Source organism: Dioszegia hungarica (assembly GCF_025882075.1).
Source record: "Dioszegia hungarica strain PDD-24b-2 chromosome Unknown MKK02contig_8, whole genome shotgun sequence".
Classification (NCBI taxonomy): Eukaryota; Fungi; Basidiomycota; class Tremellomycetes; order Tremellales; family Bulleribasidiaceae; genus Dioszegia; species Dioszegia hungarica.
In genome coordinates, this window is record NW_026515770.1 from 4,230,358 (window position 1) to 4,257,855 (window position 27,498).

A 27,498-nucleotide genomic window follows, 5' to 3' on the forward strand; every position below is an offset into this window, starting at 1 on the left:
ATAGAGTGATCATTACGGTGTGTGTGGATGAAGAGAAGAAGCAAGAGGGGTGAGGGGAGTTAGCGCGTAGAGCCGGTCGGACAAGCAAAGCAAAGCAAGCGGAAGAGAGCGTCACTGCACCGAACAACGGCGATCACCGATACCCGCGTGGCAGGAAGGCGGGACAAGTGAGGGGAGTATTTAGCAACCGGTAAGAGTGGCGGTGCGACTTTGGCTCAGCCAATAACTGTAGCCCAGCTGTAGCCGCTTCGCTTTACCTCTCATCTCGACTATCTCACACAATGGCATCAGCACCTCAGCATCCCTTGCCTTCCGAGTTCACCACGGATCCGCGAGTATTCGTCGACCAGCAGTCTGGCAAACACCATTACGAGGACGACAACGGGCAGGAATGGGAGTGGGCGGGACAAGTGTGGATTCCTCTTGTACGTATCCGCCACACGCGGGTATCTTCTATCTTGAGCAGATGTATAGCCCCTGCCAACGTGAAAGAAGAGAACAAGGAAGATCTGACATGTATTGCAGGTCGATGAAGACTCGTGGAAGGCGCAGCAATCCGCTTATGCCATTGCGGGCGTAGACGAGAATGTAAGCTTGCTGATCTTTTGCCTGACAACGCTCCTCGTCGACACCCATCACGTCTGCCTCAGTGCCGGATCTGCCTCTGACCCATAGGAACCCGCCAACGCCGTCGTTGCACGCGAAGAAAAGCGCAATCAGCAGAAGCGCAAGAGGGCGGGTCAGGATAAGGACTATACCTCCAACGCCTCGACCCGAGCAGCCGCTTCCGCTGGTCCATCTGCATCTACCACAACCACCACAAACACCGCCAATGCCATTGCCTCCTCTTCAGCTCCCGGTGCCACTACCGTGCGACCACCCCGCCAAGCTCCCCACTCGACCGGACCCAAAAAGACTGGTGTCTTCGTCTCGAATCTTCCTCCCACAGCGACCGTCTCGCAACTCGCTTCCGTCTTTTCGAAAGCCGGGGTCTTGCTTATTGGCGACGATGGCGAACCCCGGATAAAGCTGTATAACGATGCGGATGGCAAGTTCAAGGGCGAGGCGCTTGTCATCTACTTCAAGGAGGGGAGTGTCTCGCTGGCGGTGACACTGCTGGATGATATAGAGCTGGAGATGGGAGCAGGAGCGGGGAACATGCGGGTCAAGGAGGCGGAGTATGGAGACGGGTGGTCTGGTGATAAGAAGGGTGAGGCCGACGGGGTGGAGAAGGACAAGCCGAAGGAGGCGGGCGCGGACGGCGGAGAAGCAAAGGACGGCGCGGCGACAGTCGTGCCCGGTACCGGAGCGGCCAAGAGGACATACACGGCGGAAGAGAAGCAGAAGATGACAAAGAGGATCAAGATGATGCAAAAGTAAGTACTATCTCCCTTGCTGATCTAGGAGAATTGGGCGTGTAGCCTTTGCTGACTCTTTAGCAAAGTCACCTGGCACTCGGACGACGACTCGGACGATCCCATGGCCCCCATCGGTGGCGCCCCCAAGCCAGGCGTGAACCGCATGGCCCGCGTGGTCGTGTTGAAGGGTATGTTCACGCTGCCGGATCTGGACAAGGACCCGGCATTACTTCTCGAGCTCAAGGAGGATGTGCGGGAAGAGGCAGAGACGATGGGGCAAGTGACGAGCGTGACGCTGTACGACGTGAGCTTGGCCTTTTCATCGAGTGGCAGGGTATGGGCTGATTAGAGCAGAAAGAGGAAGATGGGGTCATGACTATCAAATTTAAAGACTCGGTATCGGCCGAAGCTTGCGTGGCGAAAATGAACGGGCGGTTCTTTGACAAACGAAGAGTAAGTTCGCTCCTTGCAGTCTTGTGCCAGGCATCCTGAGCTCGGAAGAGCTGACTCCCAGATACAAGCTTCGATATATACCGGCAAAGAGCGGTTCAAGCGGTCTGGCGGTCGAGGTCTCGCGGATGAGGACGACCAGCGAGGAGAGACGGAGCGATTAGAGGGGTTCGCCAATTGGCTGGTCGACGGATCAGACAACGAGGAATAAGGTGTTCCTGCACTCTCGCTGGCAGTGCTGTACATACACTGCATGTAGATGAGGTCGTTCTCTCTATCTGAATCACTTTGCCCCCAGGATCTCCTCGACGCGCTTGACTTTCCCATCGTTCCCACCCGAGCTGATGCTCTTGTCCGTCCGGGTACCTATTCTGATGTCCGTCTACCAGATCAGCTCGGTCCCGTCCATAGCCTGAGTGATCGAGCTGGGAGCAAGTGGATAGAAGTGGATCTTCTCGGGCGCCCGTGAGGAATGGAAGACCGGGTCCACGTGTGCCTGATGGCCGACGGTCTTGAAGAACTTACGGCAATCCGAGGCGTGCCCATGGCGTGTACAGCGCGGTGACATTCTCCGATGGCGGCCATGACGGCGTCCCAAGGACCCTCGACGTTGGTGCCGTATCCGCTGCTTCGGTCAGTACTGCGGACTTGGCGGGCGGGTCCCAGCTGCTGGACTCCGCCAAGCGGGCGGGGGAGAGAGGAGGTCTTACTGAAGCTGCTACGTCAGCGGTGAGTAAGTGACGCAAGCGGGATACAGCATGCCTTGTATTCCAGACCGGAGGCCTCGAGCACGCGTTGACACTCCGCGATCTGGGGGCCGACAGAGGGGGTGGGGAGGCCCATAGGAATGAGGCAGACTTCTGATCAGCTCAGGACGGGGCGAGTTGAGTCAGAGCCGCTCACAGTCGGCCACGGCGTAGAGCCCAGACTTGGAGCTGCTTGCTTCGCTCATGTTGCAATATGTCCCGCTGCGTGGTCCAGGCTGTAGCAGGTGAACGATGTCTTTGGCTCTAGATCTTCAGAAGGAGAGCTCAAGCAGTGGAGGTAGACTCTATGACGTGGCGTCACCAGCCAGGCACTATCGATGCCGTTAGTTTCAGGCGGCGTCAGTGGCGCCCGCATCCGGATAAACTCTTCGGCGGCCGCGCGCGAGCCAAACAAAGTGGCCACCCACCTGCTACTCCGCGTTTCGGTAAGCCAAAGTGTCTCGTACCACTACTGCCGAGCTACTCACCTGCATGGACCTCGTAGACTTACGGTTCACCCACTGACCTTGCGCATTCCATACAGACCGGCGGCCAGAAGATTACGGGCCCCTTGCAAACCGCGTATCTGCCAAGCCCGCCCGCTGCCCCGCTGGAGATTTCGGTCATCGGCCTGCACGTCCAGGCAAAGATCGTTATATACCTCGCTGGAACGCTGTTCCCCTCCATCATCCGTCCAGCATACTGAGATCACCGCTGCTCGATCTCGTCGTCCTCGTTCTCGAGCTTAACTGAGCTTCGCTCCATCCTTCGGTACTTAAGCCTTAAGCCGCCAATATGGCCGGTGCCGCCCCATTCCAATTCCCCACCGGGACCAGCGCGAGTATGGCACCCACCCTCGCGCGCCCTATGTCGTACCACCAGGCTGGCGGTCTCCCTACCACATACGAGGACTCGTCCGCTGGCCCTGTCAGCGGCGCGAGCCCTACCAACGGCGAATACCCCTCCGCACCCCCCATCTTCCAAACCCCCGCCGAAACCATCACCACTCGGGAGCAAGAGATCACCGCTCTGGCGCGTCAGATGTCCCGCCGCTCGTCCATCGGCGGCGCACACCACCCTCCCTCGAGCCCGCTCAACCTCGTCCGGCAGCTCACGGGCCGGTCGGGCGTGTCCAATGCCCCGGTCCCCCCAGAGAAGCTGTTCAAGTATGAGGAGGATAGCGACCTCGACCCATTCTCCGCAAACTTCAACGCGCGCAAGTACGTCAAGGGGATGGCGGGCTTGTCGGAAGAGGCAGGCAACCAGAGACTGGCGGGTGTCTCGTACAAGAATATGTCCGTGCACGGGTTTGGCTCTGATGCCGGTGAGTTCAATTCTTGTCTTTATCGTTGACCTTGGCTGACATGTAGACTTCCAGAAGACCGTCGGGAACCTTCCCATCGCCATGCTCAACCAGGCCCGAGAGCTCATGAGTAGCCGGAAGCGCAAGGTCCAGATCCTCGATGGCATCGACGGTGTGCTCGAGTCGGGCGAGATGCTTGGTGAGCCCATTCCCTCGCATCTACTGAGCATCTGCTGAAACCTAAGTCGTACTAGGACCTCCCGGATCAGGCTGCACTACGCTGCTCAAGACGATCGCTGGCGAGATGAACGGACTCTACCTGGACGAAGCGACCGACATGAATTATCGAGGTGTGTTTTTCTCTGGCTTATTTAGCCTTTTTTGTTGAATCTTGCTGACATGCAGGTATCACACCCGAGCAGATGATGGGCCAGTTCCGTGGCGAGGCCATCTACACTGCCGAAGTCGACGTGCACTTCCCCAATATGACGGTTGGGCAGACTTTGGCGTGAGTCTCGATTTGTGCGGCATGGACCAAGCTGATTTCAGTTTCGCTGCTGAGGCCCGTGCACCCCGCGTAATCCCGGGTGGCCTCAGTCGTCAAGAGTACGCCTCGCACAGTCGGGACGTCATGATGTCGGTCTTCGGTATCCCTCACACCATGAACACGATCGTCGGAAACGACTTTATCCGCGGTGTCTCCGGCGGTGAGCGCAAGCGAGTCACCATCTGCGAGGCGGCCCTTTCTGGCGCTCCCCTCCAGTGCTGGGACAACTCTACTCGCGGTCTCGACTCTGCCAACGCCATCGAATTCGTCAAGAACCTCCGGATGGGCGCCGAGTTTCTCGGTACCACCTCGGTCGTCGCCATCTACCAGGCTCCTCAGTCGGCTTACGACCTCTTTGACAAGGTCTGCGTCCTGTACGAAGGGGAGCAGATCTTCTTCGGTCGGATCGGCGAGGCCAAGCAGTACTTCCTCGACATGGGCTTCCAGTGCCCCGAGCAACAGACGGTCCCGGACTTCCTCACCTCGCTTACCAGCGCGTCGGAGCGGACGCCTAAGGAGGGGATGGAGCACGAAGTACCGCAGACTCCGGTCGAGTTTGCCGCGAGGTGGAAGAAGAGCCCGCAGTACAAGGCGCTCATGGAGGAGATTGCGCAGTTTGAGCAAAAGCACCCGGTCCACGGCGAGCGGTACGACCAGTTCTTGGAGAGTCGGCGGACTCAGCAGTCCAAGCGGATGTAAGTCCTTGATTTTTCCTACTGGGCTGGAGCTGATATTGCAGTCGCGCTGGCTCACCCTACACCATGTCCTACGGTCAACAAGTCAAGCTCTGTCTCCGTCGTGGTTTCTGGCGTCTTCGAGCCGATCCAAGCTTGACCATCACCCAGCTCTTTGGAAATGTCGTCATGTCTTTGATCATCGCTTCGGTCTTCTTCAATTTGCGTAAGTCCAGCCTCGTTTCGGGCTTGCTTTTGCTGACGGCCAGAACCTACTACCGCCAGCTTCTACCAGCGCGGATCTTTGCTCTTCTTTGCGATCTTGATCAACGCTTTCGGTGCCGCTTTGGAAGTGAGCTGGCTCCCCTATATTTCGACTTCCTGCTAACGCCCAGATCCTGACTCTGTACGCCCAGCGCCCTATCGTCGAGAAGCACACTCAATATGCCTTGTAAGTTCTCGTTATTACAGCAGCGAGCTTCGCTGACTTTCAGCTACCACTCGTCCGCCGAAGCCTTTGCGTCCATGGCATGCGACCTGCCCTACAAGGTCGTCAATGCCATCCTCTCCAACTTGACGCTCTACTTCATGACCAACCTCCGACGTGAACCCGGCGCATTCTTCTTCTACCTCTTCGTCTCGTTCGTGGCCACCCTCACCATGTCGATGATCTTCCGGTCGATCGCCGCCCTCTCGCGTCAATTCGTCTCGGCCATGACGCCCGCCGCGATCATCATGGTCGCCCTCATCATCTATACTGGTTTCGCCATCCCCGTCACGCTCATGCGCGGCTGGGCTCGCTGGATCAACTACATCAACCCCATCGGCTACGCATTCGAGTCGCTCATGATCAACGAGTTCCACGATCGCGACTTTTCGTGCTCCCAGTTCGTCCCCTCGGGACCGGGCTACGAGAACCTTCCTGCCAACGCCAGAGCCTGCGCCGTCCAGGGCGCTCAGCTGGGCCAGGACTTTGTCAACGGTGACATCTACATTGAGACTGCTTACGCGTACTACTACATCCACAAGTGGCGCAATGTTGGGTGAGCTCGCCTCCGTATAGAAGGAGTACCAAGCTGACCTCCTCGCTGAATTTTATTCGGGTTTATGGCGGCCTTCTTAGGTGTTTACCTCTTTGCTACTGGTACGTCTTGCCTGGCGAGCACCTGGCGCCCGCTGATCGACAGAATACATCTCGGCTCAAAAATCCAAGGGCGAAATCCTCGTCTTCCCCCGCGGCCGTATCCCCAAATCCCTCAAGTCGACCGCTTCCGATGCCGAGTCCCAGACCAGCGGACAGACCAAGACCGAGAAGGTCTCAGCGGCTACCGGTACCGACGCGCCCGTCAAGGGCAAGAACGGAAAGGCGAAGACGGGCGCCGACCAGGTCGAGGACGGGATCATCCAAAGGCAGACCTCTACGTTCAGCTGGAAGGATGTGGTGTATGATATCAAGATCAAGGGCGAGGCGAGGCGAATTCTGGACCATGTCGATGGCTGGGTCAAGCCGGGAACCTTGACTGCTTTGATGGTGAGTTTAGGGTTTCGCTTGGATTACGGCATCGGGGCTGACGGTCAGGGTGTCTCCGGTGCTGGTAAGACCACTCTCCTGGACGTCCTCGCGACCCGAGTCACCATGGGTGTCGTCACCGGCGAGATCCTCGTCGATGGTGCTGAGCGCGACGTATCATTCCAGCGCAAAACCGGCTACGTCCAGCAACAGGATCTTCATCTCGCCACCTCCACCGTCCGCGAGGCTCTCCAATTCTCGGCTCTCCTCCGTCAACCCAAACACGTCTCCAAGCAGGAAAAGATCGACTATGTCGAGGAGGTCCTGAAGTTGCTCGAGATGGACGGGTATGCGGATGCTATCGTTGGTGTACCAGGAGAGGGTGAGCTTCCTGATCTAGCTCACCTGTAACTCAGCTGACGTCCAGGTCTCAACGTCGAACAGCGCAAGCGTCTCACTATCGGTGTCGAGCTCGTCGCCAAGCCTGCTCTTTTGCTCTTCCTCGACGAACCTACCTCCGGTCTCGATTCGCAAACCTCGTGGAACATCCTCCAGCTCCTCCGCAAGCTCACTTCCGCCGGACAAGCCATCCTCTGCACCATCCACCAGCCTTCGGCCATCCTCTTCGAGAACTTTGACCGGCTCCTCTTCCTCGCTCGAGGCGGTCGTACGGTCTACTTCGGCGAAGTCGGGTCCGGCTCGCACATCCTCATCGACTACTTTGTCAAGAACGGCGCACCCCCTTGCCCCAAGGGCGAGAACCCGGCCGAGTGGATGTTGAGCGCCATCGGCGCTGCACCCGGCTCGCACACCGACGTCGACTGGCACCAGGCCTGGCTGGACTCGGAGGAGCGCGTCGGGGTCCGGAACGAGCTGGACAACATCAAGACAACCCGCCCGAGGGAAGTCGAAGAGGAGAAGCGGAATGCGCCTGCTCCATCGGCCGAGCAGACCAAGATCGACAAGGCGGCTTTCAAGGAGTTTGCGGCGCCGACTTGGACTCAAGCTCGGATCGTCATGACCCGGGTGTTCCAGCAGTACTGGCGCACACCGAGCTACATCTACTCCAAGTTCCTGCTCAGTATCGCTGTTGTGAGTTACTTCCGTTTTGAGCGTGGACGGGGCTGATATCTAGGCCTTGTTTGTCGGTTTCTCCTTCTTCAAGGCGGACACCTCGCAGGCCGGTCTTCAGTCGCAACTATTCTCGGCATTCATGGTGAGCTCGTCGTTTCCTGCTGTCAATGGTGCTTGATTCCAGTCAGGGGGCATAGCTGCGGCGGCGGGAAAAGAGCGGATGACAATCCGGCGATTTCCGCTTTTACGGCATGCCTCCACCGACCATCTCCCTCTCCTTCTCGTCTTCTATGCTGGTGGTCTCGAGTATCGTGCGCCTTACTATGCTTCAGCTGACTTCCAGATCTTCCTCATGTTCTCCCAGCTCTGCCAGCAGATCATGCCCAACTTTGTCGTCCAGCGAAGCTTGTATGAAGTTCGCGAGCGTCCCTCCAAGACATACTCTTGGAAGATCTTTGTCCTGTCCAATATCGCCGTGGAGATCCCCTGGTCTCGTAAGTCAACGCGTCCTTCCTCCCAGTCTGGCGCTGATCAGCAGTACTCGTTGGAACAGTCTTCTTCTTCTGCTGGTACTATCCCATCGGCTATTACCGGAACGCCGGCTGGACCGATGCCATCGCATCGCGGGGTGCTACTATGTGGCTCGTGAGTCCCGCCCGTGCTACGTTGGAGCGGACAGCCCTGACCGTCGACAGTTGATGGTTCAATTCTTCTGGTTTACCGCCACTTTCGCTATCGCGATCATTGCCGGAATGGACAGCGCCGAGACGGCCGGGAACGTCGCCAACTTGATGTTCAGTCTTTGTCTCATCTTCTGCGGGTACGTTCAGCATCTTTGACTATGGCTCGGCTGACTGTCAGCGTTCTTATCCAAGCCCAGAACCTGCCGAGGTTCTGGATATTTATGTACCGCGTCTCGCCCTTCACATACTTTGTCGAAGCCATACTGGGCGTCGCTGTCGCTGGCGCACCGGCACAGTGCTCTTCTACCGAGATTGTGCGGGTTATCTCCCCTACCGGAACCTGTGCCGACTTCCTCGGTGCCTATCAGTCCTTCGCAGGCGGCACGATCCTCAACCCGCAATCGACTGGCGAGTGCGAGTTCTGCTCGATCGCTACTACGGACGTCTTCCTCTCGCAGGTCGGGATCAGCTTCAGCAATCGATGGAGGGACTCGGGCATCATATGGGTATTCATCATATTCAATATATTCGCGGCGGTGTTCCTGTACTGGCTGGCCCGGGTGGTGAGTTTCTCCTTTTCTGCTCCAGTAGGGCGACGCTGATGATCTCAGCCCAAGAAGTCAGGCAAGGAGTCTGGATCCAAGGCCGACAAGAAGGAGGCGGACAAGAAGAAGGTCAAGAGCCCTGAGAGCGAGAAGCCCGAGACTGTTTAGAGTACATGTCCTGTTTATTGAAGAGAGAGTTTATAGGGGAGAGGGTCATAGGGGCGTGATAGAGTGATACACCAATTATAGAATATAGTATAATCTACATGGATCTCTGATCTTGTCACTCTCGCTTCTGCCTTTCATTCCGCTGCTATTGAGCAGCCTGGGTCGAGCAGCTTCGGAGTACAATGCATGGTGAGTAAGGAGACAGGGAAGAGGGAGGCGGAGAGGTGAACTTGCTCAGGGTCGGACGCGCTCAGTCAATCATTCGTCGGTTTGGACAATTTCGCTCCTCTGCTCTTGGCTTTGTACCTCTTGCTCTGCTGCTTGTTATCATCATGCGGCTTGCTTTCTTGTCGATCATTTTTGTGCTCTTCGGTCTGGCAGCAGCGTAAGTCTCTCAGGGCGGGACGAAGAGCATACGAGATAAGGTGTACTGACGGAACAGCTGGACCAAAGAGGACCATGAGATTTTCGATCTCGTCTCTGCTCTTGAGCTCTCCGAGGGTGAGTGCGACCTACTCTGAGGCAGCATAGATCTGATGAGGCTCTGCCATAATCAGAGTGGCAGTATAGAGCTTACTAAGCGGTTACTGACACCCACAGGTAAAGGCACCACCTTCTACTCATTGCTGAATATCGACTCAAATGCGAACCAAGCTGCCATCACCAAGGCGTACAGGAAGAAGTCTATGCAGATGCAGTGAGTCGAAAGCCTCCACACAGCATCTCATGCGGGAAGCACGAGACGTATCCTGACTTTCTCAGCCCTGACAAGAACCCTGGGGTCAAGAACATCCAGGAGAGGTTCGCGCGCCTTGGAGTAATCACCGCTATCCTGCGCTCGCCGGAGAGTCGCGAGCGGTACAATGTGAGCTGGGTCTTACTTGACTAGACAGACTGGCGTCGAATAACGTAGCTGACTCTACAGTTCTTCTACAAGAACGGTGTCCCGAAATGGCGCGGAACAGGCTACTACTACCAACGTTTCCGACCTACCCTCTTCCACACCCTCGTCTTTATCGCCTTCCTCACCTCGCTCGCCCATCTCCTCGTCATGCGCCTCAACTACAACAAGGACCGAGCACGCGTGGCGTACTTTGAGCGCAGTGCTCGCGCTGCAGCGGGTAGCACCAAGGAGAAGGCGGGCGCGGCGGCTGGGCAGAGAAGACGGAAAGTCAAGGTACCCATGGTGGAGGGCAATGAGGGCGCTGGGGTATTGGAACTGGTCGTCGAGGGTGACAATGTATTCTTGGTGAGCAGTCTTCACTAGAGCGTGCTGTAAACCCACATTGGCTCCACGACTGAGGCGAAGCTGATTGTCAGCCACATGAGGACGGATCTCAAACCCCTCTTTCCGATCTCGCTACCCCTCCGGGCCTCACTCGCGTCTGGCCAGTCCGACTGTCCCTCTCCCTTGCCAACCGCGCCGTCTCTTTCCTCCCACCCGACGTCCAAGCGAAACTTCCCCCTATCATCCATCAAATCCTCTCCACCTCGGACAGCTCAGCCGAGACTCTGGACGAAGCCGATGACGAGCCCGTCAGCGCGATCAACACGCCGACGCCCTCATCCAAGAAGAACCGCCTATCCGAGGTGAAGAAGCAGGCACGACTTTCGGGGAACAGGGCGTCCAGCGGGGAAGAGTCCGCAGGGACCACTGAGGCCGAGTCGGACGAGGAAGAAGGAGAGGAGGTGGCTGGCTTGAGCGCCGAGGAAAAGAAGAAGAAGAAGGCGGGGCTAGGGAAGGCCGGTGGAGCGCGGCGGAGAAAGATGGGAATGAAGAAGTAAGGAGCCTTAGCCGAGCGCGCGAGCTACAAAAGTGGGTACATGCAACAGATTACTTATGGACACAACATAAAAAGGGGTCTAACAACTGAGCGAGACTTATCTACACTGACCAGACCCAAACGCGATCAATACAACAGTCTCAAGAGCCCTCTCCTCCTCCATTCCCTCGCGAATCGCCCCCCATCCCTCCGACGCCTCACTCAGCTTCCCGCCCTCCAGCCGTCTCGCCCTACTCGTTGATTTCGTAGTCATCGCGCATGTCGGCCGCCTTTCGCTTTTTCGCCGACGCCGACGGCCCGTCGATCCTCTCTCGAAGGTCGTTGATTTCGGCCTCGAGCATCATGATCTTCCTCGCATCGGCAGCAGCGGAGATTCGATCCTCCTCCCTCTCTTTCCGCAACTGCTCCAATTCCGCCATCATTCCTCTTTGCTGCGACTCGTACCCGCTCGGCCCGCTCGCCTCAGACGCCCCCTGACCGCCCCTCCCTGTAAACGCCTCCTTGAGCGACTTGACCTCCGCCTTGAGCCCCTCAATCTCCTTCTTGTCGGCCTCTCCCTGTCTGATCAGCACCATTTGGGCTCTCGCCGAGATCACCTCCGCCTCGTATGCGATCCCCTTAGACTTCTTCGCCTTCTCCGCCTCCTTGACCTCCGCTTCGAGTAGCTTGACCTCCGCCTTGGCCTGCTTGACCTCCGCCCTGAGCCGATCTCTTTGCTTTAGGTCGGCAGCCGCGCAGGTCGACAGCTCCACATTGTCCTTCCTCAGCTGATCCAGCTCGTCCACCATGTCCTTGAGCTTCCGCTCACGCTCCACCTCCTCCTTCGCCGGACCGCCCGACTCGGACGCCTCCAGAGCGAGCCTCCTCCTTTCCGCCTTCTCCTTCTTCGCCGCATCTTTGCGGGTTTGCTCCAGCTCCAGGCGAAGTTGTTGGGATTCTTTCCGCGCCGCCGCCTCGTCGTCACGGCATGTCGTGTTCAGTCTCCGAAGCGACTCGTAGGTGCCTTTTGCGCTAAGCAGCTGTAATTCTAGCGTCTTGACCTTCTGCGCTAGCAGCTCCGTCGACCGGTCCTTCGACGCTTTGACGATGTCCGAATCCGCACCGTTACCGTCCGATCCGACCCTGAGCGGCGTGCTGGTCGCCACTAGTCCCCCCTTACGCTTCCGCAACTCCCGTAATTCCGCCTCCAGCTGTGCACTCCAGTCCTGTGACGCAGCCAGTGACGCCTGCAGCCGCTCCGACTGCTGCGTGAGTAGCTCCTTCTCTGCGCTCCCCTCCCGCACTCGACGTGCGAGCCTCTCAATTTCCGCACCATCCGGCTGCACCCGCCGTTCACTCTCCTGGAGACGTGCATCAATCCTCCCCAATGACGCCTGATTCAGCAATGCCAGCTCTGCCCTTTGCGCGCGCAGAAATCCGCAATACTTCGCTGCCAGCAATGAGCGTGCGGATTTGCGATCGTGCGAGTTGTCCCGTGACTCTCCCGGCCGGACCGTGCTCAGTTGCACAATGGCATGATACAAGCAGCACGCCGAGGAGGGATGACCGGAAATCGCATACTGCGCTGGAGGACCGTCGCAGGGTTCCCGCATATTCGTCGTCGTCATGATCGGGGCAGGGGTGACAGCGCCGTACTGGGTAGTAGCTGCGAACGTATGAGGTCGATAGATGGGGTTGGGGATGGGCGCAGGACCGCTGTGACCGGCTTGGTAGGGGTGCGGAACGGGGCGGGGGTGCGCGCCTGCCGGTGCGGGAGGGTGTGTTCGTATGATAGGGAGGGAACCCTCGCTAGTACTGTCGATATTGGCGTGCTGCCGGATGTACTGGAGACGGGACTGCTGCGGGGGCGGCGAGTGACGGCACCCGGACGGGCAGGAAGGCGTCGTGCCGTGGAGATTGGGGAGTGATACGTGGCGGGAATGCATGATGGTGCGCGGATTGGAGGGGTGAGAGGAGGAGCCGCCGCTGAGCATAGAGGGAGCTCTGTGGGCGTAGGGGTCGGTGGATAGCGCGCCTGGACGAGGTCCGCCTAGCTCGGGGAGAATCCTGCTCCTCAGCATGGCACCCTCCCGGCTGTCTGTTCGGCCATGGGGGATCAGCACCATCGCAGAGGGGGTACCGACCGATGGGGCACGATCGAGCTGAGCGCGGGGGTTCAACGCCGGCTGTGATCCACCCGGGACGAGCTGCTGGCTGGCGGCGATCATGGGGTGAGGATTGGGGATTGAAGGCGGAGCCAAGAGGGATGGGCCCGTCCTCTCCGGTGCCGTCGCATGGGGAGTGGGAGCCGGAGCTTGACTATGCGGATCCGGCCGGCTCGATGACATGGTAAAGAGGAGCTAGTGGGTGGCGACTGAACGAAGAGGATTGAGGATTGCGAGTTGAGTGACGGGGAGGTGGTACTGGCTTTCAGCTCATACCTACCCCTTCAGACGGACGAGACTCACCGATGCCAGCTCTGAAATCAATTAGATGCTATGAGGGGCTGGTAGGGAGAATGAAAGAAAGAGACATCGAAGATCGAAGAGGAAGAAGGTTGAGCGAAGAGAGGTGAAACATGTGGAAATGTGAAACCTGCAAAGTAACGCGCGTGACAGTATGGCTGACGTCACATTCCTTACTGAATTAGCTGGTGCTTTGGCGACGACCGTTCCCCTGGATCTGAGCTGCGAGGGGCTTGGTATGAGCGTAGGTATATATAGCTGCTCGGCGCTGATAGGGTCACGTACAGCAACTCTCTCTTCAGTATTCGCATCCGAATGACCCCTGAGTGAGGGAGGTATGTGTAAGTAGTGCAGGATCGCACTGTGATGCAGCTGTCACCTCCACTGTGGATAGCCAGATGATAAGCTACATGCAAACAACTTTAGACTCTACAAACAAGCGAAGTACAAAAGGACATGGGAAAAGTCGAAACGACCGGATACCCGCCACCCCCGCTCCCTTCGTTCGCGACCGCCCCTCATCCCGCGCCAACGAAACCGTCCCGATCCCCGTGTCCACCCCCACCCTTTTTACACGACTCCCCGCCCCACCACAGCTTGTAGGTTGTCCGCTTCTTCGGTGCCGCGCGGCCCGACCGTGTCGATCGGAGTGCGTCCACCGCTTGAAGTGCTGCTCGATGGACGGCCCGTCAGAGCAAGCTTGGATACGAATTGCTCAATGATGTCACGTTCATAGTCGGCGAGGGTTGTGACGGTGGATTGATAGCTGTCGAGCTCGCGGGTGAGGGCAGCGACCTGGTGGTGCTTCCCGGCCATTACCCTCGCCTGACTCCGAAGCAGAATTGCTTGACGCTGGATGGTCGCCGTCTGGGCGAGGACGGTGAGCTCCAGCTCGTGGCGCTCCCGATCGGCGGCAGCGAGTGCGTGCTCTTGGTTCGTGATCTGGGCCGTCTGTTGGTGCATGACCGCCGATTGTGTGAGGAGCATTCTCCGTTGACGTAGGGCGTCCGTGCGTATACTGAGGAACAGGTGGGGGTCTGTGGTGCTTGGGAGGAGATCGGCGTCGCAGAGATACCTCAATATCTCCTCGGCGATCTCGCATAGGGCGTGTGCGAGAGCTGGCGTCTCGCGGGTTACGCCGAGGTGCATGATATGGTTGAGTAGCGTGCCGAGGGCGCCGATTGCCTCGCCGACCGCCATGCTGGCGAGGTGGGTAGGGAGGATACCCACGGGAGGCTGGGGTTGCGCCGTGGATGCCATGGCCTGCGCAATGGAGACACTGTCCCGCGATGTTCCTGAGAGACGAGAGGTGGACGCGGTCGACATTTCGAGAATGGAAGGTAGCGGCAGGGAGCGCAAGGTCGCAGATGACGCAGAGGGACCGGCGCGGCACGTGAGGGGAGACGGCGGAGCAGCGAGCGGGCCGAGGGTTGAGGGAAGGAGCGGTCGCGTGCAATCGTGCGGTGGCTGGCGTGAGGCTCAGCGGCAAAACTTGTGATTCGCTAACTTGTCAGCGTGGCCTGAAGCAGATCTCATACATAAAGACGTGGGTACAGTCAGAGGATGGCGTTCTAATGGCTGAGAGGCAGATGGAGAAGGCTGAAGTCAAACGCGCAACGCGTCTCCCAAATGATGTCATCAATAACGCCGCTGCCCGCCCTTTTATCTAAACTCCGATGTGGCACACTACGTCATTTTCCCTCACTCAGAGCTCTCTCCCACCCCTGACTTTGACTTTCAGCCTGGCACCTTCTTCTTCCATACCTCTCCCTTTCATACTCACCCTACTACCATCTACCCATCAGCAACACAGCTACCATCAACACAGTACGTTGCTCCTCCATACAGGGCGAGCGAGCAACCCACGCGCAAAGGGGGCTCTGTCTCTGGCCCTCAGCACCGCTTCGCTCGCCTTCCACGTCATTCTCAACCCTTGACAACCGCTGACTTTGTGTAGATGGCGCAATCCCAGCAGATCAAGCAAAACTTCCTCAACCACCCCTACGTCCAGCAGGCCAACAAGGTCGTCTCGGGCCAGGTCAGCTCTTTGGATGCTGAGGTATGTTGAATAGCTCCTCCCTGCTCAGGCTTGGCGAATCCCGTTTTCAACCCACTTCCCCACTCTCCGCTGGATAAAGCGCTGACGTCCAGCTCAACAAATACCCCGTCCTCCGTGACCTCGAGACCCGCACCAAGGTGCCCAAGGCATATGGTGTCCTCGGTCTCGCCGCCTCGTAAGTCGTGTGACCACTTTTTGGCGTACTTGGGCTGACGAGCCAGCTCGGTCGTCTTGATCTTCTTCAACATGTTCGGCCTCGCCGCTCCCATCTCCAACCTCATCGGCTGGGCTCTCCCCGCTTACCTCTCCGTCCAGGCCATCGAATCCCCCAGCCAGAACGACGACAAGCAGTGGCTTACATACTGGGTGAGTTCATGTGTGCAGTAGTGAGGAAGGACACGAGCTGACGGGATAGGTCGTCTTCGGTCTCCTCAACCTTGCCGAGTCTTTCGCCATCCGCCCCATTCTCTACTGGGTCCCCATGTACTTTGTCTTCAAGACACTCGCTATCATCTGGCGTGAGTTCAAGCGTCCTTGCCGAGGGAGGCCTTAGCTGACGACGTAGTCATGCTCCCCGCTACCCGCGGTGCCGAGGTCCTCTACATCAACGTCGTCCGCCCTGCTCTTGGCAACGTCAAGGCCCGTGCCCAGCGTGAAACCGGCTCTACCAACCCCTTCCAGAAGGACTCTGGATCCAGCTTCAACCCTGCCGGCACCACCGCCACCAGCAGCTTCGAGCGTGAGTTGAGAGGATAAAGCCTTTTTTTCTTGATGACCTCAGCTGACTCGTGCAGACGACAAGACCTTGTAATTGGGTCTTTTGGAGTAGGAGGTGTAGACCGTGTACGACTTCGTGACGATTCGACCCCATCCTAGACCTTTTTCCTTATACTTTTATCAATAATTGAAACCATGAAGAGCTCTTTCTAGAACGAGAAGTAAACGAGATACGCTGAAGGGAGACGACGGGGGTGTCGATAGATGTGGGAATGCATCAAGTTGGCTATCCTTCAACCAAGGCGGTCGACCACCGCGAGGGCATGGGCAAAGGCGGACACGAGCTCTAGGAGCTTGCCTCACAAGGCTGGGTAGGACCTTACGCTCGCTGTTGATCCCCTGGATGAAGTGAGTTGTGCGCCGCTAGACGATACTCACCAGTGCCGCTCGCTGGTTCGAGTAGTGCACTAGTGCAAGGCCGGGGATTTGAGGAATGCGGAGGCGGAGCTGGCTGTATCAGTTGGTAGATTGTGTGACTCGGCCGACACGGAAAATAGCGGCGTTATCTTTCACTAAACCACGGTCTTCCAGCCTGCCCTGTAGCTTCCCTTCACCATCTCTCTACATGACGGCAAGGCCTCAGCATGTCTCGGATGTCCCAAGATATAGCTACATGATATGCTACTAAAAAACCTAATGTTTACAACTAGAGATACGTGATAACACAGCTAATTTGTAGATCCCCAAGGCCGACAACTACCGAACAGCTGACCCCGGATAGACCGGCACGTCCATACCCTCACGGTACGGCGGGGGTACCTCATGGTGGTCCCCTGCTGGCACCGCACTCTGGACCAGATCCTGCGGAGGCAGTTCCGAGCCCTCCGCCTCGTCCCGCCTCGCAAAGTCTCGACCAGAGACAGGGCTTATCGGGCTCTCGCTCACGCCTCGGACCCCAGGCGATGAGGGTATCCTTATTCCAGGAGTTGCGGATGAGGCGCCGACTTGCCATACGTGAACGGGTGCCTCCACTGCCACTGCGCCCGCTTCTCGGCGCTTCGTGTCCGCTTCGGCCGCCTTCCGACGTTCTGCCAGCGCAGTGAGAAGGCGCGGCGTGGGTGTGAGGAGGGTCTGGAGGAGATGGTATACGTGAGGTTGGGGCTGGAGACGGGGAGGTGGCATGCCAGAGGAGGAGACGGTGGATGTGGGCGACATGACGAGCCCTGCGCCGGGCGACGTCACTTGTCCGTCCGGTGAAGCTGACCCTGGTCGGGCGCTGACGCCTATACTGGCCCGCCGGCTCAGCAGTGCGCCCTCTGCGCCGCTCCGTACCCCGCTACCTGCGCGGACGACCGAGATGACCCAGCCGAGCCAGGCGAGATCCAGGCCGAATTGCACAAACGAGAGGATCGTTGCGCCGATGACGCCGTTGCACCAGTGGCCGGTACCGCGTTCTTTGAGGAGCGCAAACTCGTCCAGGACGAAGCCGGTGTTGTACTCGGGACCAAAGCACTCGGAGGAAGAGAGGGTGAGAGCGCAGAGCACCGAGGATACTGCCCGTCAGCTTGATGGTCTACTAGGAAGGAAGAAGACTTTTACTCACCCAGCGTTCCCCCGCACTGTATGCCCAAATAAGCCACCTCGAGACCCGCACAGTCCCACGTCCAGCCCCTTCTCACTCCTCCTTCCCACCCCTCCAGCTCCACATCCGCCTCGCCACCACCGCCCTCTTCCGCCGCAGCTACCGCCCCTTTGCTCTTCTTCTTCTTCACTTTGGCGCCATATCCCGTGCCGTTTCGCCCTTCGCGCCATGTGAGCCAGGCGGAGGGAGGGACGTAGATCAGGAACATGAGCGCCGAGGTGCCGTGGATTCCGAGCAGGATGGCCGAGCGGACATTTAATGTGGAGACGAGGATGAGGGCGATAATAATGCCGAAATGCAAGAACTGGTGGTCAGCTCGACTCCGAGGAGTCTGACACGAGACTGGACGTACCATGAGGGAGTATCGCCGCGATAGCAGCTTTCGCGGATCCATGATCTTCTTGTGTGGCTCATGATGGTGATGCTCGTTCCGATGAGCTGTCATCTTGACGAGGAGAGCGTATGCCCTCCCTCACTACCGTACGATGTGTAGGTGCTGCTGGACGATAGTGGGGACGCCAGCAGGTGGGGCAAGGCCTGGGAGTTCGCAAGCTCAGGGGGTGACAGGCGAGGAGGGCGAAGAGCGTCGAAACGTGCTCAGTGTTAAGCCGATGTAGGCTTTATAGGAGAGATATGCGGGTATGGCTCTTGCCTGGCCGTCGAGATCTCCGACTCAGATAGTGATAGATGAATGAATAAATCCCTCACTGTTCTGTTCTGATCTGGCGGTGCGGCGATGCTCTCGGCGGCTACCAAGTCTAACTCAAACTCGGCCGTGCCTGCCAAGACCTTGAGGATTGGCTCCGGCCGAACTCCGGCCAAAGTACGTCATCGCCGCTGACACTGATGAGGAAGTGAGAATGGCTGCACAGCCTGCAAGGGTTGTAGATATCCGGAGCGGCTATGTCTATGAGACCTCCATCACAGCCATGGCTATGGAGTGCTTCACAAGTTATACATCTTAGCTTGCCTACCACCACCACTTCTACATGGAAAGCCTATCTAACAATGAAATACCTATTATAACCCCGAATAAGTGCGGTGCTGCCCCCGTCAAGGCGGTCTGCATGCCACCTTGAGACAGTCAAGCACGTTGACCCCCTCATCCTCGCATCCGGTAGCTCAAGTGCGGTGAGGATCAGTCAGCTGCGCCTGGGAGCTGTACGCAACGACCTTTGGCTCGGTGTCGGAGAGAGAGTCCTCGTCCTTCCTATTGTCTGGATAGCTACTGTCATACGGGCCCTGAGATGTCAGCTCTGCCAGTCCTGCTTACGCTGATGAAAGGGTTAGTTGAGCTCACATTGACGTAGGTCTCAGTCTCTACCGCTACCTGAATCTGAGTTGGGTTCGGCCGACTGTTCATGGCGAAGACCTGGCCGTTGTGCTGGACGGCTATCAGCCACCTTGATCAAGCTTGGAGGGCAGAGACAGGGTACTCACAGATCGAGCGTCGTTGATATCGCGCTGGAAAGAGACTCGAGCATTGATGGAGTACATCATACCGACGGCGTAGAATTTGCACTGCAGGTTCTGGAGAGTGGCGCCGAGGAGGTTGTCGGGGGTGTTGACTACTCTGTCAGCTCTGCCCGTCATATTGCGAAGTCTAAAGATGAGACGTACTAAACTCGACCATGAAGATCAACGCGATGAGGAACGGTGGGACCTGGCCCTCAATAGTCATCCTGACGAGCTTGCCGATAGTCTACGGAATCAGCCTCGGCCAGGAGTGGAGAGAGGAGACCTCACCTTGTCAGTATGAGCCCACCCAGTCTTGGACTTGCTCAAGCCGTAGATGATCGAGATCTGGCACGTCAGCTGCAAGCCGGACGGTGCCGGACCATCGCATCAGGGCAGCTCACCGTGATGATCAAGTCGGCGCACATGACCGAGGTAAGCCATAGCAGCTCAGGGATCTTGACGCGGTACTAAAGGTCAGCTCTCGCTTTGTGGATGCAGCTGGCAGAGGGTTTGGCTCACAGCATCGATGAGAGAGTTCAGGTTCGAGAAGATGATGAGGACGCTCAGAGTAGCACCGATAGACGTCAAGCAGAGAGCCTGGGCATCAGCTCAGCTCAAAGCACAGCGGTGAGGAGCTTACCGTGACGACGATGGGGATCCAGATCTGGCGGTTGAGGAGGCGGTAGGCGCGGTAGGACATGAAGACCTTGCTGTCAGCTCAGACCGCACGGCGAACGGAGCTGTTTAAGAGCTCACCTGAACGACAAACGAGTTGAGCGAGTCGATAAATGGACCCCATGCCAGGCGCTTGGTGTTGAAGAAGGGCGCCCATAGTCCGAAGTTCTCGACGAAGAGCCACTGGATGAAGTCTGGGCATGATCAGCTGGTGTTGGTGAAGATCCTAAGGGCAAGCCAGCTTACAGGTATGATAGCCTGAGAAGCAGAGATTGATAAATAGGACGGTGAGCACGACGGCCTTTGTGATCCAGCGGTCGTTCTTTTGGTAGGTGAAATAGGTGTACACTGTTGGTCAGCTGTGCACTCGGCTAGAGAGGGGGCGGTTAGGGGAGGAGTACATACCTTGCATGAGGAAGACACCGAGGAGGAGAATGTCAAAGATCAGCGGAGCGAACATGCATCCGAGGACGTATCGCTGGTCATGGTCAGCTCGCCTGCGTCCGACTCGCAAAGAGCTCAGAAAGGATTTACCTGCTGTGAGACGAAAGCCGCAGCCGCGGTGGCCTCGTCGGTGATGGGCGAGATAGGCCGGTCCTCTGCTCGCCTAGCGAGAGTAGCAAGGACGTGGTGTATCATCGTGTGTGTATATGAGTGGGGATGAGGGGTTGAGAGGGGTGAAGGGGAGGTGTGCGAAGAAAGAGTGTGGTGGGGCGTATCGAAGGATGAGGTCGAAGTGAGTGAAGGACGAAATAGTGTTGAGGATGAGCATGGAAGGAGGAGAGGAAGGGCGAGCCGACTCTATATATCGTGAGTCCCTCACCTCGCCCGAGCATGGATAGATTAGTGTGGTGCTGGATTGTGATGGGAGGGCGATGTCGGTACCTTTTGCTAGCTCATCTGAGCTTGAGCACCGCCCACACAACAAGATAGTTTGCATTAGGAAAAGGGCGCGCGGAGAGGGTATGAGCGTCCGTTCCTTAGATCCAAATCTCAGGAACGGCATGGGATCTGGAACCGTGTTTGAGGGCCGCCGTTGTTGCCATGTCTATCCCATCGCGACGGCACAGAGCCGCGCATTTTGCACCACACTAGCGCGTATCAGTGCGCTGCCTCGCCCGCACGCTGAGCGAGGAATGTGAGACGTTGAGCGCGTTGAGTGTGCGCTGTGCGATCATGATCTGTCGGGCTGGGAGCAGTTGGAGGGTTTGACAGTGAGGCCCACGCGTGACCTCGCGTGACGCGTGATGGCGCTAGCGTGGGCGATACACATTCCTCAGGATTAAGGTTTTAGCCTTTTTAGAGCGCATTGGCATGGTATCACAGTACACTATCGTCCTTCGCGTCAGGCCTGAAGTCCGGCTGCATATCATAAGAGTTGCATGGATGGCAAGGCTGGCTTTCATATCTACTGTCCAGACGTTGGGGCCAAGCTTAGGCGGTAAGTTGCGCCTGCGAGCTGTACGCGACTCCGGAGTGGTCGGTGATGGAGAACGAGTCTGCGGCCTTCCGGTTGCCTGCATAGTTGCTGTAAGGGCCCTGGTAAGTCAGCCAATCTGTAAGGGTTGTCAAGGCCGAAGAGAAGGTGAAGCTGCCCAAAGTGTTCTACTTACGTTCAGCGTCGTCCCGGTCTCAACCTTGACTTGCAGCTGATCTGGTTTGGTTTGATTGCGTGGCACGAAAACTTCCGCCCCGCCTGGGTTCTAGTGATCTCAGCTTGGTCCCGGAAGGATATGAAGGGTCAGAGAACGACTCACGCCGGATTAACTATTGCTCCCCTCACGCCGGAAGGAGATACGAGCGTTGATCGAGTACATCATACCCACTGCGTACAATTTGCATTGACAGTTCTGAAGGCAGGCAGCGAGGAAGTTGTTGGGGGTGTGGACTAGCTTGTCAGCTGACGACCTTTTGACTCGGACACTCGAAAGGCCCACGTACTGAACTCGACCATGAACAGCAGGGCGATGAGAAGGGGCGGGACCTGACCCTCGATAGTCATTCTGACGAGCTTGCTGAGAATCTGGGCGGTCAGCTATATGGCGAGCTGCAGTAATCGAGGGTTTGAGATACACAAACCTTGTGGGTATGGGCCCATCCGGTCTTGGACTTGATCAAGCCGTAAATGATCGATATCTGCTTTTTCAGCCCGACTGCCCGTGGACATCATAACGCGAAGTGAGAGATGGCTTACAGTGATGATCAGGTCGGCACAGACGATGGAGGTCAGCCAGAGGAGCTCCGGGATCTTGACGCGGTACTATCCAGGTCAGCTTTTGTGCCCTGGTAGCCGGGTATGGGGACCGACTCACGGCATCGATGAGAGAGTTGAGATTGAAGAAGATGATAAGCACACTGAGCGTCGCTCCGACACTGATCAAGCAAAGTGCCTAGCTGGTCAGACGGACTCCCTAAACAGGCGCAATCAGCCCACCGTGACAGCGACGGGGATCCAGATCAGGCGATTGAGAAGCCGGTAGGCGCGATATGACATGAAGGTCTACCTGTCAGCCAATGCGTTGTCGACTGAAGAGGGTATAGTCGAGCTTACCTGGACGACGAACGAGTTAAGAGCGTCGATGAACGGACCCCACGCCAGGCGCTTGGTATTGAAGAAGGGCGCCCAAAGACCGAAGTTCTCGACAAAGAGCCACTGGATGAAGTCTGAATAGTGTCAGCTGATATCCAGCCCAAGAGAATGGGCGCATCAGCTCACAGGTGAGGTACGCCGAGAAGCAGAGATTGATGAATAAGACGGTGAGCACGACGGCCTTGGTCATCCACCGGTCGTCCTTCTGACATGTGAAGTAGGTGTACACTGTTCATTAGCTCGGGGCTCAGCTAATTTGGCAGGGCGGGTAGAAGTTAGCAGAAGTCGCTTACCCTGGGTCAAGAGGACTCCGAGCAGGAGGATATCAACGATCAAGGGCGCAAAGATACACCCTAGGACGTATCGCTGAACATGATCAGCTTGACAAGCTCTGATTGTAGGGCACTATCCCTCAGCTGATCGGCTCACCTGCTGGTTCTTGAAAATGGCAGTCGCCATGGCTTCGCCTGTGACGGGCGAGATGGGACGATCCGCTGCTCGAGCGGGAGCAGCGAGGACGTGGTGGATCATCGCGTGTGCCGATATATGCGGGGAGGCGAGAGAAGGGGCTTGGGGGAAGACTGCAGTAGGGTGCGAGTGAGTGATTCAAGGGATTGTACCTGGGTAGAGGTGCGAGATCGAGGGTTTCTTGGAAGAGGACGGGACGAGTCACGTCCGATCCAGCATCCTTGAATATGGCTGGTTGGCCGAAATCTGGCTTCACCCTCATCGCTGCAGGGTACGTCCCGCTCGGCTCCTGAATCGACGAAGTGGGCGACATCGGTGCCTGTCAGCACTGCCTTACCGAGTAGTCGAGCAGGCGAAGGCTGATATCCTGATGCTGACATTGTTGGCATGGAAAAATCCCTCGAAAGGAGGGTACTGCCAGTACTGGCGGGGTTATTCACTTCGTTCAGCTCGGCTTTTGATTGGAAACATGGTCAGTGCGGCTGTGAGCTATTTGAGGGTTGTCAGCCGGTGCCTGTAAAGGAAGGGTGAAGAAGGTTGAAAGCCCGAGAAAGCCCGAGAGAGGAGGTGGAAGGTGGAAGGAGGATGAGGCTCGAGCGGTTGGTGCTCCATGTTGACACGTCATCTGCCGGGTGCTCTCTGCGGCCAGTCAATAGATAGGTGGGTCATGAGTTGACCTGCAATATTGACAAGCCCTCCGACATGCAGAAGACCCTTCCCGTTGCTAGACGTCCATGACTGCGCGCGGCGCATACATGCACTAATCCCGGATTTTGCTAAGGAGTCATGCTATATAGTAATGAAGATATTTATAATAGACAAAAAGTCGGTGAGACCTGCTGGGATGATTATGCTGCCTACTCTGTCTACTGTCCTGTCTGTCCTGTCGACCCACCAGAGCTAGGCGGTAAGCTGCGCCTGCGAGCTGTAGCCGACGACCTTCTGATCGTTGATATCCGAGAGCGAGTCGCCTTCGTCTTTGCGGTCGGGGTATCCGGCGTTGCTGTATGGGCCCTGCAGGGTCAGCTGGGCGCGAAGAAGATGGTACTGAAGCCGAGCGGGAAGACCGACTCACCTGAACGTAAGTCTCGGTCTCTACAGCTACTTGGATAGCAGTCGGGTTGTGCCTGCTGTTCATGGCGAAGACCTGTCCAGCACCCTAAAATGTCAGCTACTTCATCAATTCATGGATCTGATATCTCACGCCAGTCCGCTGATCCGTCAACTGCTGCTGGAATGACACCCTAGCGTTGATCGAATACATCATACCGACGGCGTAGAACTTGCACTGCAGGTTCTGGAGGGTGGCGCCGAGGAGGTTGTCGGGTGCGTGGACTAGCATGTCAGCTTGTACCGAAACAAGTTGGGTGAGAAGGACATACTGAACTCGATCATGAAGATCAAGGCGATAAGGAAGGGAGGGACCTGACCTTCGATGGTCATCCTCACAAGACGGCCGATGGTCTGCAAGGTCAGCTAGGTCGGCCGCGATATTGTGGAGTAGAGCGCACCTTGTCGGTATGTGCCCAGCCAGTCTTAGACCTGCTCAAGCCGTAGATGATGGATATCTAGACGTCAGCTTCATGATTTGTGACGGAGGACACTTTGAGGCGAGCTTACAGTGATGATCAGATCTGCGCACATGACGGAAGTCAACCAGAGCAGCTCGGGAATCTTCACACGATACTATACTGGTCAGCTGCGACCCCAGATGTTGCGTTAGGATCAACCTACAGCGTCGATGAGCGAGTTGAGACCCGAGAAGATGATCAAGACCGAGAGAGTAGCCCCGACACTGGTGAGGCAGAGAATCTAGCGGGTCAGCTGAATACTCGAATCGAGGAAGTAGGTGGTCTAAGCTCACTGTAACAGCAATTGGAATCCAGATGGCCCTGTTCAGCAGTCGGTAGGCGCGGTAGGACATGAATGTCTGAGGGATCAGCTCCAGCATCAGCCACCCAGAGATAGTAACGAGCTCACCTGGACGACGAAGGAGTTGAGGGAGTCGATGAAGGGCGCCCATGCGAGCCGCTTGGTACTGAAGAATGAAGCCCACAAGCCGAAGTTCTCGACAAACAGCCATTGTACGAAATCTGCGCATCAGCGCTTGTCGAACCATCCGATATACGCAGACAACTTGCAGGTATGGTAGGCGGAGAAGCAGAGGTTGATGAAGAGGACGGTCAGAACGACGGCTTTGGTGATTTTGCGATCGTTCTTTTGGTAGGTGAAATAGGTGTAGACTGGCGGATCAGCCGATGATCCTCGTGAGACCCTTAGCTGAACTCACCCTGCATGAGGAAGACACCGAGAAGGAGGATGTCGAAGATCAGAGGTGCAAACATGCACCCCAAGACGTATCTCTGGTGTCGTCAGCCTCGCACCTGGAGTGAGAGAGAGAGTAGGAGGACCTACCTGCTGCGACGCAAAAGCAGCGGCTGCGGTGGCCTCGTCGGTGATGGGTGACATCGGCGGATCCTCGCGCTTGGCGAGGATGGCGAGGACGTGGTGGAACATCTTGAGTGGGAGGTGGGAAGGGAGAATGTGTGCGGTGAAGATGAAGGAGGTGGCGGGATTGTGTTCTTTGGGAGGGGACGATGTGTGCAGATCAGAGGAGGGGAGGGCAGTGAAGTTTTATACCCTAAACTGGTAGTCAACGAGGGAGTGATACTGACCATGTTGCCGCATGAAAGGGAGAGTCCAAGCGTTGGGCGGGAGGCTGTGTATCAGCGTGTCTGGTGGAGGTCGATGCTCAGGCACGATATGACCACACACGCAATCAATCGACTGGTCGGGCGGGCGACCTCTAGCGTGCCTCCCCCCACCCTACCGTATCCGAGAGCTCCGAGTACCTCGGAGACGCCGTTGCCGAGGAGTCCGAGCGGTCGTCGCGTTGTAGTGTATGGGGTATCGGTCCGCGAGGGCTACGCATTCCTCGATACATGTCGCGGAGGGGGATCTAGGGAGATACAAGGGCATGCTTGATGTGATGTCCAAACATTCCCTATTGATCAGTAGTCAACAACATCGGCATCCCATGTGATGCGAAGTTAGTGCGGATCTGAGGTCTGAGATTTGGAGACGGACACGGAGAACAGGGGCGGGGGCGCGGAGCAACCCCAAGTTAGGGCGTGAGACTGCATCGGTTGATTCCGGCGAAGGTGCGGTCAAGGTCGAGCTCGCACTCTCGGCGTGATGGAAGGACGGCCACTAGTCAGCTAGCTACATGCTTGTATGGTCAGCCACAGCTCGGATGACAGCTGGAAACTTGCGATGCCGAGGAAGGGGCAAAGGAGGGCGAAGACGGCAAGAGGACGGAGGCCAAAGGAGGCGCGTCCAGACTTCCGGACTCCGGATCCGTGTCCATTGTCACGAAGTGTCACGCCGAGCGCGCGCGAGGCCTTGACGCGTCGCTAGCCTGGATTCTGTCAAAGGGAGGCATGCAGTCTCAGGCTGAATGATAATTGGACAGGAGCGAAGATGCAGCTTGAGCTGAGTTGGTCGACCAGCTGATCAGGCTGCTTGTCGTTGTCGGCGGAAGTAAAAGTGGTATCTCCAGTGACCAAGATATCAGACGATGGCCGGTAGCTTATACAATCGGTACATGTACAAGGTCGAGACCAGGTCCGAACGGCGTCTAGTACTCCTGAAGCAGTGACCTCCACTGCTCGATGCCCTTTTCTTCCTCGCATCCTCGAGCACTTCCCTTCTGCCCTTCGTCCGAAATTCCGCCGAATGACGCTGTCGCTGTAGCCAGGCCCGGCGAGCACTAGTGCTATCCTCGCTTGAACTCCGCTCCTTGTTGTAACCTACACTGTCAGCATCCTGCCCAATCTATGATGCCCATCCTCCCTCAAGTCCAAGATCGAGTACCGCCCGCACACGCCTTTCGTCCTGTGATCCCACCCAACCAGGTGCCCCGGACGAAGCTGGACCTGTCCCCCTACAGCTGCTTCTTTCCCTTATGCTGCCCACCGTCCCAGCATCATGAGATAACAAAAGCTCAGACCCCAACTCACCCTAATTTCTTCCGTTCATAGAACGCATCCACCCGACTCGCGCCCATATTGATAATCTTTGGACACCCATCCCGGTCCTTCTCCAGCCGCGTACATTCCGTACAGTAATACGCGTCCGAGATGGCATTCGAGGCGCAGATGATGCACTTGCCCGCGGTAGCGCCGAAAGAGCACTCGTCGCAGATGTGAACGATGGTCATTGGCCGGACGTAGGAATCGCAAATGGGACTGATGTGTCAGCGGGATTCCAAGTCGGACTGATCGAGTCCCAGCTGCTCTGAGTTCCAGTAGGGTGTCCAAAGATAGCTGGGTCTGGCGCTATGGAGGCAAGTAGAATCAGTAAGACTCACCATCTTCCATCGCACTTCTCGCACAAGCGGCCAATAGCTATCCCCGGCTGCCTCCGGCACATGAGCAAGTCGGGATGATGTTTGGACTTTGAAGTCAGCTTGAGTCCACCTGTTCTTGGAGATCTGGGCAGCTCACCATGATGAGATGGGCGGAGGGGGGTGGCGAGTAAGTGATATGTTTAAGAGGAGTTGGCGAAATCTCGAGTTGAGCTGGTGGTGATTTCTGAAACACGG

General features: G+C 57.2%; 12 protein-coding genes across 12 annotated transcripts; 4 read left to right on the forward strand and 8 right to left on the reverse strand.

Annotated features, from left to right (window-relative positions):
* Positions 1–281: 281 nt before the first annotated feature.
* MKK02DRAFT_26112 (uncharacterized protein) lies at positions 282–2,019 on the forward strand (the record flags this gene model as incomplete). The annotated part of the gene is made up of 8 exons (XM_053087143.1): positions 282–425; positions 526–588; positions 676–793; positions 890–1,224; positions 1,318–1,376; positions 1,440–1,662; positions 1,713–1,811; positions 1,873–2,019. 8 exons carry the CDS (start codon positions 282–284, stop codon positions 2,017–2,019), a joined length of 1,188 nt encoding a protein of 395 aa, XP_052946432.1.
* Positions 2,020–2,091: 72 nt separating this feature from the next.
* Positions 2,092–2,760, reverse strand: MKK02DRAFT_45361 (putative cell wall organization and biogenesis-related protein; the record flags this gene model as incomplete). The annotated part of the gene is made up of 4 exons (XM_053093374.1): positions 2,092–2,190; positions 2,334–2,433; positions 2,551–2,665; positions 2,712–2,760. The coding sequence occupies 4 exons, from the start codon at positions 2,758–2,760 to the stop codon at positions 2,092–2,094; spliced, it is 363 nt and encodes a 120-aa protein (XP_052946433.1).
* Positions 2,761–3,421: 661 nt separating this feature from the next.
* On the forward strand, positions 3,422–9,058 carry MKK02DRAFT_37232 (putative xenobiotic-transporting ATPase; the record flags this gene model as incomplete). Its single annotated transcript, XM_053089597.1, has 19 exons — positions 3,422–3,878; positions 3,925–4,056; positions 4,103–4,207; positions 4,263–4,365; positions 4,407–5,099; positions 5,144–5,304; positions 5,348–5,430; positions 5,474–5,529; positions 5,573–6,121; positions 6,142–6,146; positions 6,266–6,609; positions 6,658–6,970; positions 7,016–7,680; positions 7,724–7,804; positions 8,006–8,156; positions 8,201–8,307; positions 8,358–8,482; positions 8,524–8,908; positions 8,957–9,058. 19 exons carry the CDS (start codon positions 3,422–3,424, stop codon positions 9,056–9,058), a joined length of 4,617 nt encoding a protein of 1,538 aa, XP_052946434.1.
* Positions 9,059–9,390: 332 nt separating this feature from the next.
* MKK02DRAFT_45364 (uncharacterized protein) lies at positions 9,391–10,843 on the forward strand (the record flags this gene model as incomplete). Its single annotated transcript, XM_053093375.1, has 6 exons — positions 9,391–9,443; positions 9,501–9,559; positions 9,659–9,755; positions 9,821–9,923; positions 9,984–10,307; positions 10,379–10,843. The coding sequence occupies 6 exons, from the start codon at positions 9,391–9,393 to the stop codon at positions 10,841–10,843; spliced, it is 1,101 nt and encodes a 366-aa protein (XP_052946435.1).
* Positions 10,844–11,072: 229 nt separating this feature from the next.
* On the reverse strand, positions 11,073–13,169 carry MKK02DRAFT_45365 (uncharacterized protein; the record flags this gene model as incomplete). The annotated part of the gene is made up of 1 exon (XM_053093376.1): positions 11,073–13,169. One exon carries the CDS (start codon positions 13,167–13,169, stop codon positions 11,073–11,075), a length of 2,097 nt encoding a protein of 698 aa, XP_052946436.1.
* Positions 13,170–13,856: 687 nt separating this feature from the next.
* On the reverse strand, positions 13,857–14,612 carry MKK02DRAFT_45366 (uncharacterized protein; the record flags this gene model as incomplete). The annotated part of the gene is made up of 1 exon (XM_053093377.1): positions 13,857–14,612. One exon carries the CDS (start codon positions 14,610–14,612, stop codon positions 13,857–13,859), a length of 756 nt encoding a protein of 251 aa, XP_052946437.1.
* A 631-nt stretch (positions 14,613–15,243) lies between these two features.
* On the forward strand, positions 15,244–16,156 carry MKK02DRAFT_45367 (TB2/DP1, HVA22 family-domain-containing protein; the record flags this gene model as incomplete). The annotated part of the gene is made up of 6 exons (XM_053093378.1): positions 15,244–15,345; positions 15,438–15,520; positions 15,567–15,711; positions 15,761–15,863; positions 15,911–16,084; positions 16,140–16,156. The coding sequence occupies 6 exons, from the start codon at positions 15,244–15,246 to the stop codon at positions 16,154–16,156; spliced, it is 624 nt and encodes a 207-aa protein (XP_052946438.1).
* Positions 16,157–16,818: 662 nt separating this feature from the next.
* MKK02DRAFT_45368 (uncharacterized protein) lies at positions 16,819–18,149 on the reverse strand (the record flags this gene model as incomplete). The annotated part of the gene is made up of 3 exons (XM_053093379.1): positions 16,819–17,615; positions 17,666–18,008; positions 18,057–18,149. The coding sequence occupies 3 exons, from the start codon at positions 18,147–18,149 to the stop codon at positions 16,819–16,821; spliced, it is 1,233 nt and encodes a 410-aa protein (XP_052946439.1).
* Positions 18,150–18,826: 677 nt separating this feature from the next.
* On the reverse strand, positions 18,827–20,476 carry MKK02DRAFT_45369 (uncharacterized protein; the record flags this gene model as incomplete). The annotated part of the gene is made up of 12 exons (XM_053093380.1): positions 18,827–18,946; positions 19,005–19,088; positions 19,145–19,272; positions 19,325–19,406; positions 19,451–19,507; positions 19,564–19,629; positions 19,682–19,759; positions 19,803–19,868; positions 19,919–20,031; positions 20,084–20,185; positions 20,243–20,315; positions 20,372–20,476. The coding sequence occupies 12 exons, from the start codon at positions 20,474–20,476 to the stop codon at positions 18,827–18,829; spliced, it is 1,074 nt and encodes a 357-aa protein (XP_052946440.1).
* Positions 20,477–21,271: 795 nt separating this feature from the next.
* On the reverse strand, positions 21,272–22,958 carry MKK02DRAFT_45370 (uncharacterized protein; the record flags this gene model as incomplete). Its single annotated transcript, XM_053093381.1, has 12 exons — positions 21,272–21,376; positions 21,451–21,540; positions 21,664–21,725; positions 21,779–21,860; positions 21,917–21,973; positions 22,032–22,097; positions 22,150–22,227; positions 22,272–22,337; positions 22,389–22,501; positions 22,554–22,655; positions 22,721–22,793; positions 22,857–22,958. 12 exons carry the CDS (start codon positions 22,956–22,958, stop codon positions 21,272–21,274), a joined length of 996 nt encoding a protein of 331 aa, XP_052946441.1.
* Positions 22,959–23,795: 837 nt separating this feature from the next.
* MKK02DRAFT_45371 (uncharacterized protein) lies at positions 23,796–25,412 on the reverse strand (the record flags this gene model as incomplete). Its single annotated transcript, XM_053093382.1, has 12 exons — positions 23,796–23,909; positions 23,971–24,054; positions 24,100–24,230; positions 24,278–24,359; positions 24,407–24,463; positions 24,516–24,581; positions 24,630–24,707; positions 24,760–24,825; positions 24,876–24,933; positions 25,024–25,138; positions 25,186–25,258; positions 25,311–25,412. 12 exons carry the CDS (start codon positions 25,410–25,412, stop codon positions 23,796–23,798), a joined length of 1,026 nt encoding a protein of 341 aa, XP_052946442.1.
* An 852-nt stretch (positions 25,413–26,264) lies between these two features.
* On the reverse strand, positions 26,265–27,403 carry MKK02DRAFT_37233 (PHF5-like protein; the record flags this gene model as incomplete). The annotated part of the gene is made up of 4 exons (XM_053089598.1): positions 26,265–26,313; positions 26,915–27,142; positions 27,265–27,350; positions 27,401–27,403. 4 exons carry the CDS (start codon positions 27,401–27,403, stop codon positions 26,265–26,267), a joined length of 366 nt encoding a protein of 121 aa, XP_052946443.1.
* Positions 27,404–27,498: the final 95 nt, after the last annotated feature.